Here is a 20,040-nt window from a genome sequence, read left to right on the forward strand (position 1 = left end):
AAATGCAAGTATGGCTCTGGCACGCAGACGCTCTCTTCTTGTTTTCTCACAAGGATGAAACGCGGAGGGATTCTGGATTTGCCGGGGCCTGCTGAAGTTGCCTTTCTTCCCTGCTCGCATCTTCAAGCGCTTTCATTCTAACCACATTTTTCTCACTTTTCTCAATTTTCGTTCTTGCTTTCATGCATCCTCCTTTTTTATTTGTCCCTCTTTGTGTGTCTGAAGAACATCTGTCCCGCTCAGACTTGTAATCCTTTCTCCTGCTTTTATGGTCACGGTTGCTGTCTTTTCCCATGAATTTGACAAAAATGGCACAAGCACACCAGAAAGTATTATTATACCATTGTCTAAAAGAAATACTATATAATCCACTCATGAATCTGCAGTGATAGTTTTCTTAGTCCTCGCTCAGGTGAACAAACTTTTTTCTATTCTGTTTTTCTATTTCACTCTATCCATGTTTTGAGACCTTATAGTATTTTGCCTTTGTTGCTGTTGTTCATGTCACTGTGCATATTTGATCTGCACAAAGGAGGCAAGCTTATATCAGCGCTGATAGAGCCTACATAATTCATAACAGCAGGTGTCACTCTCTGTCCTGCCTCCCAGTCTCTCTTTCTCAATTACTTCCATTAATACATACCTGTCCCGGCTCTATTTCTCCATTTCTGATGCCTCGCTTCGGATCCTAAAAGATTAATTGTCCCAACAGTGTTTCTGCTGGAACACGGGGCCTAATGGAATCTGTGTCTTTGAGACGCCGAGCCATGACTTCTCTCTCCCCGCTTAAGCCGGCCCATGGAATATTTATGAAGTTATTTAGAACAGGCCGGGCATGGTGAGTAATGGCCCTGCTTGGTGATTCACGGTGTGTCGTCTCTGTGCTGAGATGGAGAGCTGGGTGGTGAGGCATGGCGGGTCCAGGTAGGACGCACGCATGCTAGCAGACACGGATGCCAAAATCAAAAAGAGACCAAACCCCATTTCTAAGAACACAGAGAGAGGCAGACTGACGGTCACGTGCTGTTCTTCAGGTTTGTTTCTGTGTCTTTCTTTAGAAAGCCTTCAGCCAAGGTCAGAACAAAAGGCCGTGTACAGCACCTTGGTCAAATCCACTGTACATTTCAGCACATGAGCAGCATCGCAATAAGGAATATTTACAAAATTCTCTTAATTCAGTTTTGTTGTTTATATCGCCTCATCTGCCATCTGTGTATCTTTTACTTCAAGCAAAAATGTATTATACTGTTCATATATTTGTACCGCCTTCTAATATTCTAATAAACTCTAAGTGACGCTAGTTAGAGAGTAACGGGGCTGTTGTGATACATATGGCTAGTTGAGTCCAGTCACTCAAAGGTTTGTGTGTGGACTTGTGTGTATGTAGTATGTCCAAGCCCAGCAGGTGACTCAGAGTCATCAAAACTCATTAACCTCCCCTGCTGTTACCCAAAAAACAACACACACACTTCCACACATACACGTACAACCCTTGAGAGGTAACACAGTGTGAGATTAAAAGGCTGCTATGAGTTTGGACTGGCCCACAGTGTGCCAGTGAGATGTAGTTTTTACACACACTCACAGCTGCGAAATGGATGTTCATGTTGGGACAGGCAGCCATACACTCATGCAGAAGAGTAAATAGCAGCCACAAATATCATATCTCACATTCTCAGGCTTTTTAATCAGTCCGTTTCAAATGGAAAGAAACAGCTTCACAGCTTTAAAATGTATTTCATTACGACATTATGGTTTCTGATTGTTTTCTATGGCACGTTAGTGTCTGTAGTCGCTATCTTTGCTATCTGTACCTTAACTAATTTCTATCCGTGAGCACATCTGAGGGACGAACGTGCATTACACACCATGTGGTGCATAAAACAGTAAAACAAGCACAGAGGACGCATTGCTCAGGGATGAAATTCTACCTCCTGCTCGTATGTCACACGCAGCGGGGAGGCCAACGCAGCACAAGAGCAATAAAGTCGTGCCAAATATTCAACAGTGTTCACAAACGTATGTCACTACTTCAGAAAATCATATCAAACAAGAATAAGCTCAAACTTGCCACCGGTAAACGGTCCTTGAAGTATCCGTGACTCAGCTCGCAAGGTATTTATTGTCATCATAAAATGTTTCTGATATTCTGGAGATTTCCTAATGCTGGGATATTTTTAGTGCCTAGCAGCAGAGTTTGCTCTGCAGGATTGATTTGAGACTTTTGGATTATGTTTTCCAGCCTAAAACTTGTAACCTAGCATGAGTCCAAGCACATCGGAAGTAATCGATTTTGAGTCATTTCACTTTTGATAGTATTATTAACACTTCTGATTTGATGAGGCATTTTCCAAATTCAGCAACTTCTCCAACTACAAATATTAAAGTGTACAAACATTAAGTTTTAGCTGTGCATTGACGTGGAAGCCGATCGTCAAATCACAGCTACCACTGCAAGCCACCTCCTTTGTAATTCTCCCTCAGTGAATCAGGAGGAGATGATGGCAGAAGGATGTAAAGGCCAAGCGCAGAATCCCAAGTATCCCTCGAGTCATGACATGAGCATCTATTTGGCAGTCAGCAGCCACTTCTCACAGTTGTCAGTTGCAGGCTTGTGTTAACTGGGGGGAGGATAGCATTCTTCAGGGTTTTCCACTTCATAGCCTCGGGCATACACCAGTAAACGGATTGTAAATTTGAGAGCACAAACAACAACAAACTTGACAGATGGGTGCTTGAGAATCTCAATTTTTGAGCATCATTGGCATTTTCCAGAAACTCCCGTCCCCTGTCAGTTCTCAGCATGTCGTGATATACTAAAGTGGCTCAGTGGATGAAACATAAGCCAGCCTATGCAAGTGCTGCCGATCTAAATTTTGCTTGTATGTGTTTTTTGCTCTTGGAGGTCCTTGGATGTAATTTACCAGCAAACCATGCTCTCAACAATCTGTTTCCCCAAAAGACCTCTTACTGGCAGGCTGTCGAGGGTGAAATCAGACAATACAAAACCGCTGAGGTCTAGCGTCTTTATATAGTTGTAAAAGCACCAAAAGGTAGCTGCTGCGGAAGCTGAGAGTTACAAACGGGACAAAGTTTTCTGTGCTGTTAAAATGAAGGACGATGTGAATATGGTGTAAATGCACGTTTCTTTCCTATCAGATACAAAATGAGATCAAATGCAAAATTCTATCAGTGTAATCAAATATTCAAAAGAGGCCATTTCTGCGCTTGGAGGTTAAATTGTGGTTGCTAGCTAGTTGTAGTTTGCATGGAAGATGTGGCTTGTCTGCAAATATTTGGCATTTATTCCCCGAGCTGTAGTGAAACATGAAAAAGTACAACACGACCTAAACTGAGACAATTTGGCTTCAAAGTAAAAGCAAAAGTTCTCTCTTTCCAGTTTGTGACACAGGTTTCACAGTTTTCTACCGCTTGGTGAGCAGTTTGCAAGTGTTTGCAGACCGGTTGATGTCTTTCATACAACCTACTCTAACTGAAGCAATCATGGGGCGATTTTCAGCACAGAGCCTTGCCATCATTTTCATAGTAGTGACTGCCAGCAACCAGTTGTCAACCAGTTGGGGAATAAACCTTTTTTCCTTAGTGACCAGTGGGTAAATGGGGCTTTAGCAATCAATGAAACCAATTGGGGAATACATCTTTTTGACCGCTGATTGCCAGATGGCCACTGCTGGGTCTCTAGGCCTGCATGCCTGGGGCGTTACGCAGCATTTGTTCCTTTCCAAAAAGTGAGGGCATTCCCAGATTAAAAGGAAAATGCACATTATCGTTTGCACCTGACGCAGCTACAATCTTATAAGTCTATTATTTTTAGTCGATGCACAGTACCTGTGTATGAATATGTTTCGTTCTCTCGTGCAGGCTGTGTTTGTGTGCATACCGCACTAATGCACGAACACATATGTGCATGTAAGCTGGATCATTTTCTGTTGTTTTGTAATGATTAACAAACAATTCTGTTTTTTGCATTTGGACTGCCGCAGACAGATTGTGTGTTTGTTTGCGTAAGCATGACTCACGCCATCTGAGATATTCCTTCAGAAGAATCTGGCACGAGGCGTAATAGAGTGCATGGTTTAGCCCCCATATTTTGCATATTAAGATATAAGTTGTGTTTAGTACCTTTAATAATTGCAACCCAGGCCCAGCAGACTCACAAAACTCACAGCTGGATGCGAGCCTCATTGTAGCTGAGAAAGGAAGTCTGTGCGAGCAGATGCTGCGAAATTTGTTGGATTTCTGTCTCAGTCCACAGCGCTGATAGATTCACTACATGCCTCCCTCTGTCTCATTTTCCTTTCTCTCCATCTGTTACCCTCCTATCCTTTGCTCTTCCCCTGTCCTCTAATGCTTCTTGACCATTGTGAGCAACACCACATGCTAAAGTGGTTTTGTTATGCAAATGAAAGCCCCAGAATTTCAAGGCTCCGACTTTTCCCTGTTTTTCATCCTTATCTAATCTGCATCCCTCCCAATAATGGCACAGTTGTTGTTAGGAGATTCCAAATAAAACAAATGTAATATTTTGAACAAATGGTTTCCCGTTTATGTCTTGCTTCTCTTGCACTGCCTCTTTTTCTTTTTTTTTTCTTTTTTTTAATCTTGCATTCCTAAGCAGAGCCTTGGACCAGCGACCCCCTTTCTGCTGGCATCCTTATTTAATGATCATTAGTTTCATGATTGAGATACTTTAATCAGAGCAGAGCCAGAGCCTTGCTGGTCTGGCCCAGATATTGTAAAGTTTTTATTGTTATTTCACATAGATTCCCGCCTCAAAATCTCATTGACCGTGCATTTGAAAGGGACACACTGACCCTATAACATTTGGCAGGGTCTTAATAGGCTCGTTGGATCATTAAAATCCCTGCTGAATTCTTGTAGCAGTCTAGCCCATAGATGGATCTACAAAAGCTCTCTCCCCTTAGATCCAGTATATTAGTAGAAACACTAGTGAATAGATTTCGCTTTGATGCATATAGGTTAGCTTTGATGTGTTTATTTTAAGCCTGATATCCATTACTTATGTGGTTTTAGTGACACTGTGCTGTAGAAATACACAGTCAGCCTGCTAAGTCATGCAGCCAGCTGTGGTTTGCATCTCTGTGTACCTGCTGCTTTGGCATCCTGTACACTCACGCAAACAGTGACTGGATCCGAAAGATGATGCTGACGCTGCTTGCTGGACACACACACATATGCATGCACGCATTCACACACGCTCTCCCCTCATCACAGTTGGACATGAGGCCATGCTGGTATTGTAATTAGAGTGGGGATGACACTTTTTGCTGTGTATTCATCATGTGGCATAGCTGCAAGGTGACTCTGAGAGTTGTTGTGCTTGCTTTGTGCACGCTCACAGACACGCGTGCACACAAACAAATACACAGCAGACCTTGACAGATGTCAGGATGGCATTCAGCCTCTGTCTTCCTCTCACACATGCATAGAGATGTGCGCTCATTCTGTTTGGGCACATGCTTAGTCACCTCCCTCATGTCCACGACTCATCTGTTTGGTCGCCAGTTGAGTAATTAGCTTTCAGCCGATGTCACCGAGTCCTCGGAGCGATCACGTCGAATGGACTCTGATAACATGACGGGTGACGGCGCCGTACACACGCAAACGCGCACACAAGTCCACTTTAGGAACGTGACAGTGGCCCTTGAAAGCGGCCCACGTCCCAGAAGATGGATGAAAGGAGAGAACTGCCTGAGCCCCCTGAGTGGCCTCGTCTTCATGATTAAATTTGTTGATGTCGTGGAACATCACTGTACCGATGTGTCTAATTTAGTCTGCAGCCAATGGCTTTGAACTCCTCTCTGCTGACAGAACTTTAACATCCTATCAGTCAGGCCATGAGCTACTGAAGCAGTGTTAAAAAAAAAAGTTCACATACGCCTTCGAGTTCTGATTCTGAATTATACATTTTCCAGTATTTTATAATATTGCTTTCCCTTTGGTGAAAAGAACTATAAAAATATCAACATTCTTTTAAAAATTCATTCAAAAAGCCTACACTTGCTCCTACAGCACCAGAAGTCTACTTATTATTTTATTACAATTGGTATAGATGATTTAAAAAGAGCCGATGAAGATGGTGCGTCTACACAGATGGCAAAACAATGTAGCAAAAACGTGTCAGGAACAAGTGGCAGCCTGTGAAGCTGCAGAGTCGATGCAGACGTGTCAAAAAGTGCCGTTCCTCAAAGGGCCAGAGATGTGAAAATGCCAAGGCTTACAGCAGAAATAAATATGCTTTCAGCCTGGTACAGAAAAAAAACAAAACTTGTCTCTGTAGCCAGACAGCTGCATGGGCATGAATTTCTTTTAATAACTCGCTCGTTTACATTTTTAATGGTTATGCATCTTTTTAGTGGCCGGTGGATGCAGACGCAGGTATCTGCAGATATACTCGCTGTCTGCTAAGTTTCACCTCCGCTAATTGGAGTCGCTGAACTGAACCTCATGACTAAAAAAAACGTGTTTAGGGTGCTGGTGAATTTTTCATGCAGTTTTCTAAATAAATGGCTTGCTGTGCATTTACTGGAAATAACGGACTGTCCGAGAAGTGTGTGCTCCAGTTTTTTACAGTTGGTGAAATTCTATACTTATTTATATTTTGCACTAATTAGCAGGTATGTGTCGGTCCAGCGCACCTACACAACTGTGAGTGCTTTGTGCTTAGCAGGCAGACTGATTTGCTAAAGCGGAGGCTTCCACAAACCAGTCTGTGCGGTCTCTATTTGTATCGTGCTGTTTTGGTTTGCTTCTTTTTTCTATTCTAACTTGAAAGCTAAATTTATACCTTCAGTTCTTTCTTGTATATTTTGGCTGTCAGCTGTCGCTGTCTCTTCATTAATCTGAATGAGATCAAAGCTGTTATAGGGGCCTCATCTTAAGTTGCAGAACTTTTTCACAGCAATGGCTTTTTGTTTTGGGTCATTATCTGCATGCCAGATGTTTCTGTCTTTCAGATTTAATAATAATTTGAAGACCTACGTTTAGCCAGTGATGGGTGTTACTCTCTCTCTCAGTCCTTCAGCTAAGCTGGACGTCAGGGTGTCTGTCCGTACCACCGCAGTTCATAGAAATCATTGTTTCTCCTACAGTTTTGGTCAGAATTGAATCAAACTTACACTGATTATGTAATGGGTCTTCATTCAACGTTGAAGTCATATTTGTTGTTTTATGGACATTTTTACAATAATTATTAATTGTGTATTGGTCAACCTTGAGTGAAATGGATCACGAGCCAGATGAGCTATCATGTCACTGAGCTTCCGGTTCTCTTTACACATCTTCGGGATTTCAATGATCTGGAAAAAATAGCTTAACAGGCAGTGATTGAAACAGAGCATAGAATTGTTTGCATAGCCTCAAGCAGGAAGAAACAGGCATCAGTCACTACAAAGGCAACTATCTGTACCACCAAAGATGCTCTTTCATCATTTTCTGTTGACTGATAATGAAAAAAGTATTGAACCAATGTTCTGCTGACCAATGTGAGCATATGGTCAAGCATAATTTAAATGAGCCATTATAGTGTCCTGTTACTTACTCTGAGCGGTACAGGCACTGAACATCTGTATATGCAGATGGATGAAACACACACAGGACAAAGAATACTCATTAGAGCTGGGTTATAATATCACTCCAAGTGTCTGCTGTGGCCCCATATGCTTGGCCAGAAAGAGTCATAAATTGTGACTTTAACTGAGTATGAGTTCACTGCGCCCTGCTGTTTCAGACTGTTTTTAGCCAGCTGCAAGCAGAGTTCAGTATCTGGGTGTGTGTTCAATGATGTGAGTCTTCATAAAGTCATCAAAATATAAACTCATGGTGTAATGTAGTTTTAAAACACGCACACACACACACACACACATGTATGTATATATATATATATATATATATATATAGAGAGAGAGAGAGAGAGAGAGAGTAAAATGTTACTTGAAATATGAAATTTACACTAACTTTCTTAATGGAAAAAGACCAAAAATCAGTTTTTTTGGTAGAATACAGATGAACTCTTAAGTAGGAAGTTGTTGTTGTAATGGTCTGGACTTGATTGATTTTATTTATTTGTTTTACTTTTTTATTTTTAATTGTGGGGTTGAATTTAACCCTGAACGTGTGCATTTTGACCATCATCCTATTGCTTTATTGAAACAGCAACGAGTGGATGAGTCACCCTTTAATGGTCTATTTTACTCAAAATGGGACAAAATTATGGAAAATGAACCTCATGCTTTATTAAAAAAGAGCTGAAACCAGCAATTGAGACATTAAACTCAGTAAGAAAATTTTTACTTTACTTTATTGATTTATATAGCGCTCTTCACAGGATAAAAACCAAAAAGTGCTTCACAATAACATAAAACAGTACAATCAAACATACAGCACAAATCTAATTAAAAGCTAGTCTAAATAAGTGAGTCTTAAGATGATGTTTAAAAGAATAAATACAATCCAGGCAAGAGATGGAGGGAGAGAATTCCACAACCTGGGGGCCACCGCTCTAAAAGATCTATCACCTCTGGTTTTAAAACGTGCTCGGGGAACTACCAACAGCCTTTGATTAGATGATCTCAGGCTGCGAGGTTCTAAAAGATCAGAAATATAGGCAGGAGCGTCATGATTCAAAGCTTTAAAAGTCAGTACTAAGATTTTAAAATGAATTCTAAAATGTACTGGAAGCCAGTGTAATGAGTGTAAAACTGGTGTGATGTGCTCTCTTGACTGACTGGAGGCGGTGAAGATTCTTTTTGCTCAAACAAAGAAAAAGACTGTTACAATAATCTAAGCGAGAAGAAATAAAAGCATGAATAATCATTTCTAACTCAGATTTAGACAAAAAAGTTTGCAGTTTGGAGAGATTTCTTAGCTGAAAAGACGTTTTAGTGGAGCCGTAATTCAAGTGAGAAATGGGATCGTTTACTTATAAACTTCTATCAATTAGATTGCAACCAGAAGAGTCGCCCCCTTCTGGCCATTTGAATGAATGCAGATTTTGACATTGGCTTCACTTTTCAAACCTGGAGGCTTGATCCAGTCTGTTTGCTGTCAAAAGTCAGACTGAAATATCCGTCCTCTCCTCCTTAAATTGTTCGCGTTGATTCCCGGCTCTGATTTCACTTGCAGCTGTTGAGAGTAGTTTTATTTTTTTTATAATCTTAGTTGATTTAGCTACTCAGTGCTAGGCAGTATTGTAAGTGATTAAAACATGGATCTTATATGACATAAAATCACAATTTCGATCTTTACTGTATATTTATTTTTTATATGGATACAACTGATCGTATCACAGCTAAAAACAATAAGTCTCTCAGTAAATTACCTTAGAGTATTCTCAACATCCATTCTAAATTTTAATTAAAAGTTTATTGCGTGACTCTGCAGGTCTCCCCTTTTAGAAGGACATTTTTAAAAGGTAGCTCCATTCACCAGTACTCCTTAATGTCAGGTCAGTAATGCCAGCCTGTGCACTGAAAGAAGTTTTCTAATGGATTCCTCCTTTCATGCACACAGCGTGATGTCTCTCAGCTTCAAATCGAGGTCGTGTGCATGATTTGAGACGAGCAGTAACAAGAAGCTAAATACTACTGTACATCGATTTCAGCTGCATAGCCCCTTAAGTCAGAATAATGGGCAATACAGTTTTATTGCGCCTCTATTTTCATTTCATTATTGTGTTTATAGTGTCACTCAGAAAAATGCTAAACCGCCGCTCTGGTTAGGGAAAAAAAACACAAAGGTTTGTTAAGGCTAGCAAGGCTTAAAGCTCTAGTTATCTAATCATGGCAACAAGACTTTGCACTCACACAGTTCCAGCTCCATTCAGGTGGATAATTTTAAGTGCCTTTGTGCAGTGCTGAGAATGATTCAGTGGCATTTCAGCTAGCTGAAAAAAGGGAAGTACTAAATTGTTCAGCATTTCCCTCCATATGAACTACAGCACTCTGCAGTAAAAAAAAAAATCAAATATCAAAAAGCTGAAAACAGCATCTATATGTAAACGTGATGTATTTAAATTTGAATGAACAGACTAAGGATCGCAGCCATTTCTCTGCTACAGTCGCACGAGAACCATTTAAGGCTCGTTCCTAATGTCGATTAAACGGCATCTTAAAGTGCACATTTTGGTGTTTTGCTTTTTCCCACTCTAAGCTAAGTGTGTTTGTATTCAACCATCTGCATTCTGTAAGCATTTGGATAACAGCGCTGTTTGTAACCATTTGGAGCCATCCGCACAGTGCCATGTTTTACTTTCCCCCCCTTAGCATCGGTGCTTCTGGAGGTAATAAAACCACCCTCGACTCAGCACACTTTACAAAACCCAGAGATGGACAAATCTCTGCAGCATCACACCGGAGAGCTCGCTGTCTGTATCTCCAGAATAAACCTTGACATGTAATTCCCCTCACCTTGGCACCTTGGGGCTCTGTTGGTCCTATCAATAAATAACCCATTTAGCTCAGAGGTCACTTCAAACTTCAGCCTTCCCGACACCTTGTACCTGCCAGATTTTTTAAAAATGGGGGGGGGGGCCTGTACTTGATTATTGAGGGAGTTTTTTGTAATCTGTCCTTTCTTTTTTTTTTTTCCTGTCCCTGAGAGAAAGACTGTAGACTAAGCAGGTAGTCAGCATCTGTTTTGGCTCACCTCTATTAGCTTCCTGATTGACTACTGGCACGGGTAACACATTTCCCCGGATTCCCCTCTCGCCCTCCCCTTAATCTCGCATCTATCGCTTCAAATCAAGGCTCAGGTCGCTGTGCCCGTGGGCTGAGGGCATCACTCATTATACTGTGAAGTTTCAATTGCAGCCTGACCCCTTCCATCCAATTTCATGGCTGCTCGTGGTGGGCGAGTGCTCCCGCTGCTCCATTCTGAAACTCTTTAAATGAACCAACCTTTGGCTCAGGGCCGCCACTCATCTCAGCAAGACGAGAGGGAGACGAATTTAGTTCAAATGAATGTCAAGCCTTGTTATTGTAGCTCTTGTTTAATGCGGTTTGGGCACTCAAGAGCCTCGGCTTTCTCTCTTCCCTCTCGTTCTTATTTCGTACATGCTCTCGCACAAATGGTGAGGATTGAAATGCTTCAGTGGGCCGCTAATAAAAAAACAAACCACCTCTGGCTTTGGAAAATGGAAAGTCTCGACGTAGTCCACTTGGAGCCGTTTGCAGGTCACAGTTTGCCTCTGAGGGGCATTTTTGTGTTTGAAGTTGATGAGTGGCGAAATTTTCAATAACACGCAGTTTTGCTTCATTGGGAAACTGCATCTGTTTCTCCGTAGTGTTTTTCTTTTTTTTTTTCTTAATGAAATAACCTTACAAACACGTCAACTTCCTGCCACGTCTGCAACGCTGAAGCAGACAATCCCTATCAGGCTTCTTAGATTTTCTCTAATGAACCGTGTGTCATATTCCATAATATTCTGTCGCTAGTGGAAATTACATTATTTTCAAGGTGGCTCTTTAATATACACAAACCTGATGATTCTGCTTTCACACTTAAGCGTCTCTGTGATCATCAGACACATTTGTCAGTGTAAAGCAGAACCTTTCAGCAGCTCTTAGTGTATGATTTTATTTGTAATGTTTCTAGCTAAGTGATGTTTACTTGCCGTGGTTGTTTGTGTGGGATGCCCGTCCCAGTGTGCTTCTGTCAGGTGTCTCGACTCGAGCTTCAGGCTACAGTCCTTAATTGAAAGGAGCATTTGGGTTAAAATAAATGCACCTTTGCTCAGCAACTGGCTAATCCTTTGGCATTTTGTTGTGCCTGAGGCTATGTGTTAACTAACAAGATCACACTTTTTAAAATATTTATAAATCTAATGATGAGTTCAGTGGTACCAGAAGTCACAGTTACAAACAAAATATCCAGACTAATGTAAGATGATTCGCTCTTGTGGTATTTGCACAAAACAAGCTGTTTGCCAGGCATCATGTCAGGATATCAAAGATGTTGCCTGAGCCGTCTTCTAGTTAGCGTAGCTTAGCATAAAGAGTGGAAACGGGGCCAACGGCTAGCAGGGTCAAGCAGAGATTTTAAAAAGGCTTTTTCTGTCAATTAATAAAAAGCTCATATTTTATCATTACAAGGATAGTCTGGGCAATGAACTATCAGCACTTTTTCCATTTATCATGTAGTTTCACTGCTCCAGTCCGGCACACTTAAGATCAAAGTGGTCTGTATGTGGCCCATGATGTAAGCTGACTTTGACATCCCTGTCCTAGATTGTTGACAATAGAAGTTTTTCATTTCTAAATCCAGTTTTGAAACTAACATGGTAAATAAAACCAGACATGTTGCACCAGTAAAACTTTGTCTGAATTCACAAAAATTTAGGCAAGGTGTCACAGTGGTTGCCCAGATGAGCAGCACAAAAATAATTTCAGCACACATACAGACTGTATATAAAATGTCATGTATGTCATGTTTCTGAGCTTTGTTTTTATTAGTTAAATGCAGGGTTTAGTCAGATTAGAGCTATTTACTCTGTACTTAAGAATCTGTATTTTTTGTGTCCACAGCCAGTGAAAACTGCCATGACTTCCACCCCATGTTCTTCACCCACGATCGCGCTTTTGAAGAATTCTTCTGTATCTGCATCCAGCTGCTCAACAAGACCTGGAAGGAGATGAGAGCCACAAGTGAAGATTTCAACAAGGTATGCTGCGTGCGTGTGTGTGTCTGTTCTTTTTCTTTCTTTCTTTTGAGGGAGCAGAAAGGTTGAGATGAAGACAAAACATCACAGTATTCATGAATATTATCGGGCCTAGGTTTTGGTTTTGTACTGAGCTTTCCACATAGATGTGTCACAGCTGGGAAAAGCAAGTAAGTGTGCTTGTATATTTCATCATTACTGCAAAGTTCATGCACAGCTCTATTTATTCATTAAGCATGGAGACCTCTTTAGTTTATTACCCCTCAGGCACAAAAAGGCTGATGGGGGATTGTCGACTAAGTTTGTGAATACAATAAGTCAAAAAAGAGGCGACATAGGAGCTTGAAATTGATACCCTAGATGCCTCTACTAAAAATCTCAGACGAGTTTGAATGTCATTGACCTTGTTTTCTGAAATCCTTGTGAATGCAATTCTCTAGGAGGATTTTGAAACTGATACCACAGGTGTGCCTACTTGGAGGCCGAGGGGTAGCACTGCCTTTCGCCAGTATTTTTTCTACTGGGATTAAGAAGTGGATTTTTTCATTTAAATAAGAGGAAATCTGGTGTAAGGAGCATCTTACAAAACTTAGCGCACCACTTAAAAATGACAAACCTAAATGCTGCAGTTGTACGGTTATCCATGCTCTTGTGATACTCATTATTCCAACATTTACCCAGTTGCACTCGGTTCAATATTCTGCAGCAAGGCTGCTCACTAAGACCTCGTATAGCTCTCATATCACGCCAGGTCTGATGTCGTTACACGGGCTTCTGATTAAATTTAGGATTCAATTTCAGTTCCTCCTCATCTATAAGGCCTTGAGTGGTCTGGCTTCAGAGTATATCAGTGAACTATTAATGCCATATATCCTTTTAGACCCCCTGAGGTCCTGTGAAGTGGGGGCTGATGATAGTAGCCAGTGCAAAACTGAGAACACAAGGAGGCTGTGCATCCCACTGCCGGTAAATGTTGCTAAGATGTGTTTATTTCTCGTATGTAAAATAAAACTTAGACACAAAGGGCTGAAAGATGGGACGGATGTGAAAGGTGTGATTTCACAGTGCAAATTTCCTCTCAAACAAGATGCCGCAGATTTAGAAAGGAAGCTTGTACACATGTTGGAATATTTTTCCTGCATTGTTCTGCTCTGGTTCTGGTATGAAACATTAGCTTTCTCTGTTGGCAGAGAGAGCCCATATAAAGCCCCTACATCTTCATTTGGGGATCAGTGGAGTTTGGATGAAGATGACATACTTCCTGTTAGCTGGCTAATGTTGAATCGGCTCACACGGGAAATTTATGTAGGTGCATGGCCAGACGGTGTTGGTAATGAGGTGTTTATGACAGATATTGTATGTTGTGAAGTCAATTGGGCATCAGTTGTAGCAGACAGCAGATGCTCTGTGTCTTTTCTCTAATTTATCAAAGAAGTTACGATTACGTTACAATGTCAAATGCCAAACCGGTACGAGCTTTACCACTGAAGAAACCAGCCCTTATTTCAGCTCCGAGGGTAGATGCTGTGTGGTTCACTCTACCGTAAGCAGACACACACTGTGCTGCGTAATGGTGACACTCTAACTGTCAACTCAGACCTCAAGCGGCCCCCGAAATATATCTTCAAAGTTTGTTTTTGGTTGAATTTGAATGGAGTTAGTGTGCATGAATAATTGCATCATCTTCAGGTGTTTCATCACAGAGTCAAATGATGGAAGACGGCAGTGGGAGTTTCATAAGCCGGTCTCAGTGTCAGCGCAAATGTAACTCGGTGTTCAGATGGAAAATTGATGGAAAAATCTCACGCTCAACTTTCACAGAAGAAATGAGAAGTGATATGGAAAATGTATCGGTGTTGTTTCCAGACTTGTTTTGATCCACTGCGAGAGGCTTTAGGAAGACACCGTGTTGAGACCGAAACAATAAAAACCTTGTTGTCTCCTTTTTAGCATTCGAGCAAATGTCAAAGCCACCTACTGTCGATTGATGTGCTCACCAGCAGCTGTGTTTTTATCTCCAGTTAATTTGACAGCGTGATTGTTCTGCTGTTGTTTTCCATTCACAACCGAATGGAAAATGAGTGATTTTCAGTGTTACACAAGAGATTTGTTATGTCACCTGATTGTCTAATAGACTGAAACTTGGGCTTTATTTAATAATAGACACAGAGTGATGGAATAATCTCCTAATTGACACTTATTGCAACACCTCAACTGGCTAGTGATCCTGTTACCCAGTCCCCTTCCCTTCACATCGTTCACTTGAAGCTAGAATCAGTTTCAACTGATAGAGACAGAAGATGCTTACCTCCCCAGCCTCGTCTTTCATTGCACGTGACTTTGAAATTCAGCTTTTGATAGTAAAACCATTTGGTCTCAAGGACTGTGTATCAGCTAAATGGGGCGTGTGGAGGTCAGTGCTTGCATCCTCTGCTTATTTCCCCTATGACCTTAAAAGGAAGCCTTGAGACATCTACCCAACCTGAGGATATTTAAAAGTTGTCATTTCTACCTAATTTGGTAAACAACAATCTAGTTTTTTGTTTTTATCTGTAGTTGAAGCAAAAGGATAGAGAAGAGGAAAATTCACACTGGGAAAGCTCAGATCCTTTTAAATGCAAAGTCTCAACATGCTCAGTTTAAAATCAGAACGTGATACTTTGAACAAGAACGAAACAATTTAGTGGAAGCACAATATATCTCTAAAAGGCAATAAAGAAAAATACAAATCACAAAAATTTAAGATTTAAAGTCATAAAAAGCCTTTTGAATGTTTTAAACGTATCTCTCTGACAAACATCTCAGTACATGAGCCCGCTGATCATTAACACCAAGAGATCTACTGCAGTAATTCAGCCAATTACAAAGAGGCATGGTATTAGCATTTGGAAAAATGTCTTGTTTTTATTATTGCCTGTGTTTTTAGGGAGTAAGAGTAGGAGAATTTCTTTTAAATGAAGAGTAAAGGAACAAGAAAATGTATAGTTTGGAGAAGGCCAGAGACTAATTTTCTAGATATGTCCTGCTTTAATTCAGCTGCTTTCTTGCAGAGAGTGCAGGAGGCAGGAAACATAATGGCCACTGGCTACCTGCGCTATTTTCTCATGGACGTAATGAGGCATTGCATGAACTTTGTGTACGAGGCAGCTCACGGCATAAAGACCATTTAATGCCGTGTGAATGAGTCAGACATTTGCTTTCCCACATGCAGCTCTGCCGAGTGATGTGGAGTATATGGATGCAGATTACCAGTCTTTGTTGCCGTTTGTCTTTATCGCCTATGAAGGAATGATTTTCACAAATAAATAAGTAAATAGCAGACATTCAAGCCCAGGTACACTCTCTTGAACAAGCAGATATTGGCTGTGCTATAAAAGGACCAGCCCGTACCTATAGTGTGTAGATGTGTGCCCCGGCTCCAACTGTGCACACAGTATATAGGAGGGTATATCCTCTTTGGAGAGGACGCATGGATGCGTGGGTGGATAATTCCATGTGTCAAGTGTAATTCTGAGGGCGTCCACTTTAGATAAGGTTCCCATATGGCTAGATGTTCCTGTAGGTTCTACATTTGCCAGGCAGTCAGCTTTCTGAAGTGCTGAATACTTGTTGGGAAAAAAAATCCTTGGTCAGGTTTTGTCCAGGTTTGGATGTGAAGTGTGTGAGTAAATCTCGATGGCTCTTTCAGTGGCTGCATCTTCACACTTGATGGAGCATCTGCCCAGTGCACACACACACACACACACACTGTGAATTTAAGCTCATTTAAGACAAAGGCACAAGGCTTAAAAGAAGCTTAAAACACTATGGCGGTTAAGCCCGTGCACACAGCACCACTGCAGAGCAGCTGTACATTCTGCCTTATTGGTTTTTTGAATGTTCAAAAAAAAAAAAAAAAAGACAAAACATGAGAGCATAAAGGCGTGTGTGCTGTGAGTACATGATGTATGTATGTTTAATAGAGGCAAGTCTGATGCTCCCAGGGCACAGCGCCGACCGTCAGCAACCGTTTCCCCTGTTTCCATAGCAACCGCTGTTCAATTACCTCTGCTGTGCTGCACTACTCTGGCTCTGTGTCGGTAAGATGGAGCCACTGTGCTGCATGCGTGCACGCTTGCGTTTGTGTGTGCGACAGCATCTATCAGAGACTGTCTTGTACAGCTGCCTGTCGTGCCTTCATCCAAACGTCTGTGCTGTGCGCCGCTCCTCTTCCTCCTCTTCTCCACAGGAGTGGGGAAAAAAAAACACCTTCATCTCTCTCTCTCTCTGCTCAGGCTCTTGGAAAAAAAAATCCCTCAGTGATGTAGCGGCTTGCAGCCACTCACAAAACCCCTCCTCCTCCTTCTCCCCATCTCTTATCCTTTCCTCCCTCCCTCTTCGTCCAAACTGCTCTCAGACACACACACACACACTCTTATCATGTGATCCACTTGCTGCACCACGATTGGTGTCTCTGATCGTGGCGTGTGTCCAATCAGGGCATAAGCCCCGAGATCAACCTAAGTGAAGCAGAGCAGCCTGGCTGATGCTCTTAGAGTCACAGAGGGAGGGAGGAAGGCAAATACAGAGGCATGCAAAAATATAGTAGAATTGAGATGGGTAAAGTTTTATGAAGAGGAAGAAGGCAGGGTTTTTTATTTTTAAATTAAAGAGAACATGCTGAAACAGCGAGTGAAGCAGGAAAGCTGATTTAGTAGGATAAACAGATTCGAAAAGGCAAACCGGAGGTGGTACACAAGCTGTGTTGACAGACAAGTCTCCCCTTATTGTGGCTAACGCTAAAGCTAACTGTCCACAGTCAGCTTGACTGCTCTTCGGAGGAGCCATCTGCTCCCTCCGTCCGTCCTTCCGTCCATCCCTCTCTCGCTGAGCTCTAAAAACTCCCGTTTCCTGGCAAAAGCACGAGGATTCGTCAGCCACTGTGGAGAGTATCACACCACGCTTGGAACCATGGAGGTGACATGTAAGTACTAAGAATGGAAATGAGAATGAGAAAGAGAGGCTGGTTTGCAATTAGCCTGCACGGATGGGGCGAGGGGAGGTGGTAGTAAGGGAGGAAGAGGGACTGTTTGTGTTGTTGCCTGGATGCGGAGGAGGAGGCGGAGGATGGAGAGATTGAGGAAAGGAGTAGAAAAGGCAGGCATAGATGGAGAAGATGGGACGGGGCAGAGCGGCAGAGAAAAGGGGAGGGACAGATGGGGTCATGTAGACTCGGCGAGGCGTAAACAGGTTAGACCGGGACCCAGATCGCATCCTTTTCATTAACAGACACAGACTCAGTCACACAAATATAATCTGTCTTATAAGCTCACACCCACAGCACAGCTACTTACACTGCATGCGCACATTTCCCAGTTCACCTACCCCCCCATTAGACTCCAGGCATCATCTGTATTCCTGTGCGAGTGTGTGTGTGTGTGTGTTGGGGGTTGGGTTTTGTTGTTGTGAATGGGATTACTCCACATTACCAACACCCACTGTTTGTCACCAGAGGAATTCAATGCCACTACTACTGCTCTCCTCTACTCCACACTGTCTCTCTCAGCCTTGGATGAGCTTCAACCAGTGTTTTAGCCAGAGGGGTTTGACACAGGATTAGAGCGAGGTCAGCCCCAGACTGTAGAGCAGGCGTCTGTGCAGTACTGCCAGTACCTGATTTTATTTGTTTGGGACACAATGCAGAGAGGATTGCCGTCACATGTTGTGCTGCTCACCCTGTTATTGTGATGATAGATAGCATCTTAGCTGTCGGGTGAACTATACGCTGCTGAGGTTAAAGCTGAAATGATTAATCAGTGAAATTAATATGCTGACTAACTGAAGTTAAATCGAGAACTAGATACTTTAGATAGTTTGTTAAAGTCATCCACACTTTTTGAAGTCTCTTAAATGTTAGGATTTGTTGCCCTTTTTTGGTGCTAATGTACACCAATGCAATATGTAGGATGTAGTTCTCCCTCTTCCTTTCTGCAGCAAATCATCAAACTTTGACATGTTATCCCAACTACCCTCCCCTAACTCCCAATTGGTTCCTGCAGATTGCTGCCCCTCCCATGGGCTGGTTGTGCTGGAGGTTTCTTCCTGTTAAAAGGGAGTTTTTCCTTCCCACTCTCACCAAGTGCTTGCTCATAGGGCAGGGGTGTCAAACTCAAATACACAGTGGGCCAAAATTCAAAACTGGAACAAAGTCGCGGGCTAACGTTAATATTTATTGAAATATATTTATTCCTCCAGATATAAGAATGAATCTTTTCTTATGGACTCAAATACGTTTTGCTGAAAAACTGAATATGGAACAAGCAAAGCTTAATACTAAACAATATATATATTAGCTGTATAATACCAGTAGGCCAGCTCTGATAGTAATTTGGTATGGCTTCGCGGGCCAAATGTAAGTAGGCTGCGGGCCAAATTTGGCCCGCGGGCCAGAGTTTGACACCTATGTCATAGGGAATCATCTGATTGTTCGGGGTTTCTCTGCATTATTGTCGAGTCTTTACCTTACAGTGCCTTGAGTTAACTGTTGTTGTGATTTGGCGCTAGAGAAATAAAATCAGTAGTATTAACATCTTTCAGCTGCTTCTTTATTCACAAGTTTTTGCCACAATGGATAGATCAGCATGTTTGATTTTACACACGTTTCCGACATGACCCTTTCAGGGAACTGTACCTTTTCCCAGTCGGTTTTTGTTTGTTCGTTTAATTAAGAAAAATCTCTGTCTTCTACAACAGTTTCCTGTAACTAGTAAACACGCTGAGATATCAATCTGAATTTTGAGGCATGTGTTTGAAATTTGTCTCGAACATTTAAGGGTCATGACTTAGTCTGTGGCCCAGTTTGGTAATGACTGATTAAAGTAAAAGGGTTTTACCACAACCAATACACATTTCTAAGCACTTCAAAAAAAATGTCTCCCACACAGCATGAAACAGTCAATTAAAAGTCCATCTATATTTTTGAAAATACGCTCAGTCAGTGTGGGATTCTCCTTAAATCATGCTTGTTTATATGTTTACATTTCAATTTTCTGTCATATTTTTTTTGAGCAATTAAAATAAACATGCAATACTGAGCCACTCTAGATTTACCAGAGTATTTCTTGCCAGGGCCAGGATTTATGCCAGCTGCGTCCTGGATCGAGCTTCATTCTGAAGTCATCAATTCTCAGAAAGCATTGCATGTCTTACTTTAAATCAATACTGGAAATGTTTATTTGCAGTTTCAGCCCTGTTAATGATTGTATTCTCTAAGTGACAAGCCGAGCTCTATCACGAAATCCATGTGTCTGGTTATCGGTGATCAGTAAGCTGAACAAGAGACCTCGAGCATGGTGAAGGTAGCA

General features: G+C 41.8%; 1 protein-coding gene across 5 annotated transcripts in view; it reads left to right on the top strand.

Moving 5' to 3' along the window:
* elmo1 (engulfment and cell motility 1 (ced-12 homolog, C. elegans)) overlaps nucleotides 1–20,040 on the top strand; it is a 100,718-nt gene that overhangs the window by 60,417 nt on the left and 20,261 nt on the right. For all 5 annotated transcript variants that reach the window (XM_084919990.1, XM_084919988.1, XM_084919991.1 and 2 more), the window contains one exon: nucleotides 12,564–12,700. In XM_084919990.1, coding sequence (XP_084776116.1) covers nucleotides 12,564–12,700 — 137 coding nt within the window. The remainder of the gene's footprint in view (nucleotides 1–12,563; nucleotides 12,701–20,040) is intronic.

Source organism: Perissodus microlepis, chromosome 22 (genome assembly GCF_051167445.1).
Source record: "Perissodus microlepis isolate ML-2025 ecotype Zambia chromosome 22, ASM5116744v1, whole genome shotgun sequence".
NCBI lineage: Eukaryota > Metazoa > Chordata > Actinopteri > Cichliformes > Cichlidae > Perissodus > Perissodus microlepis.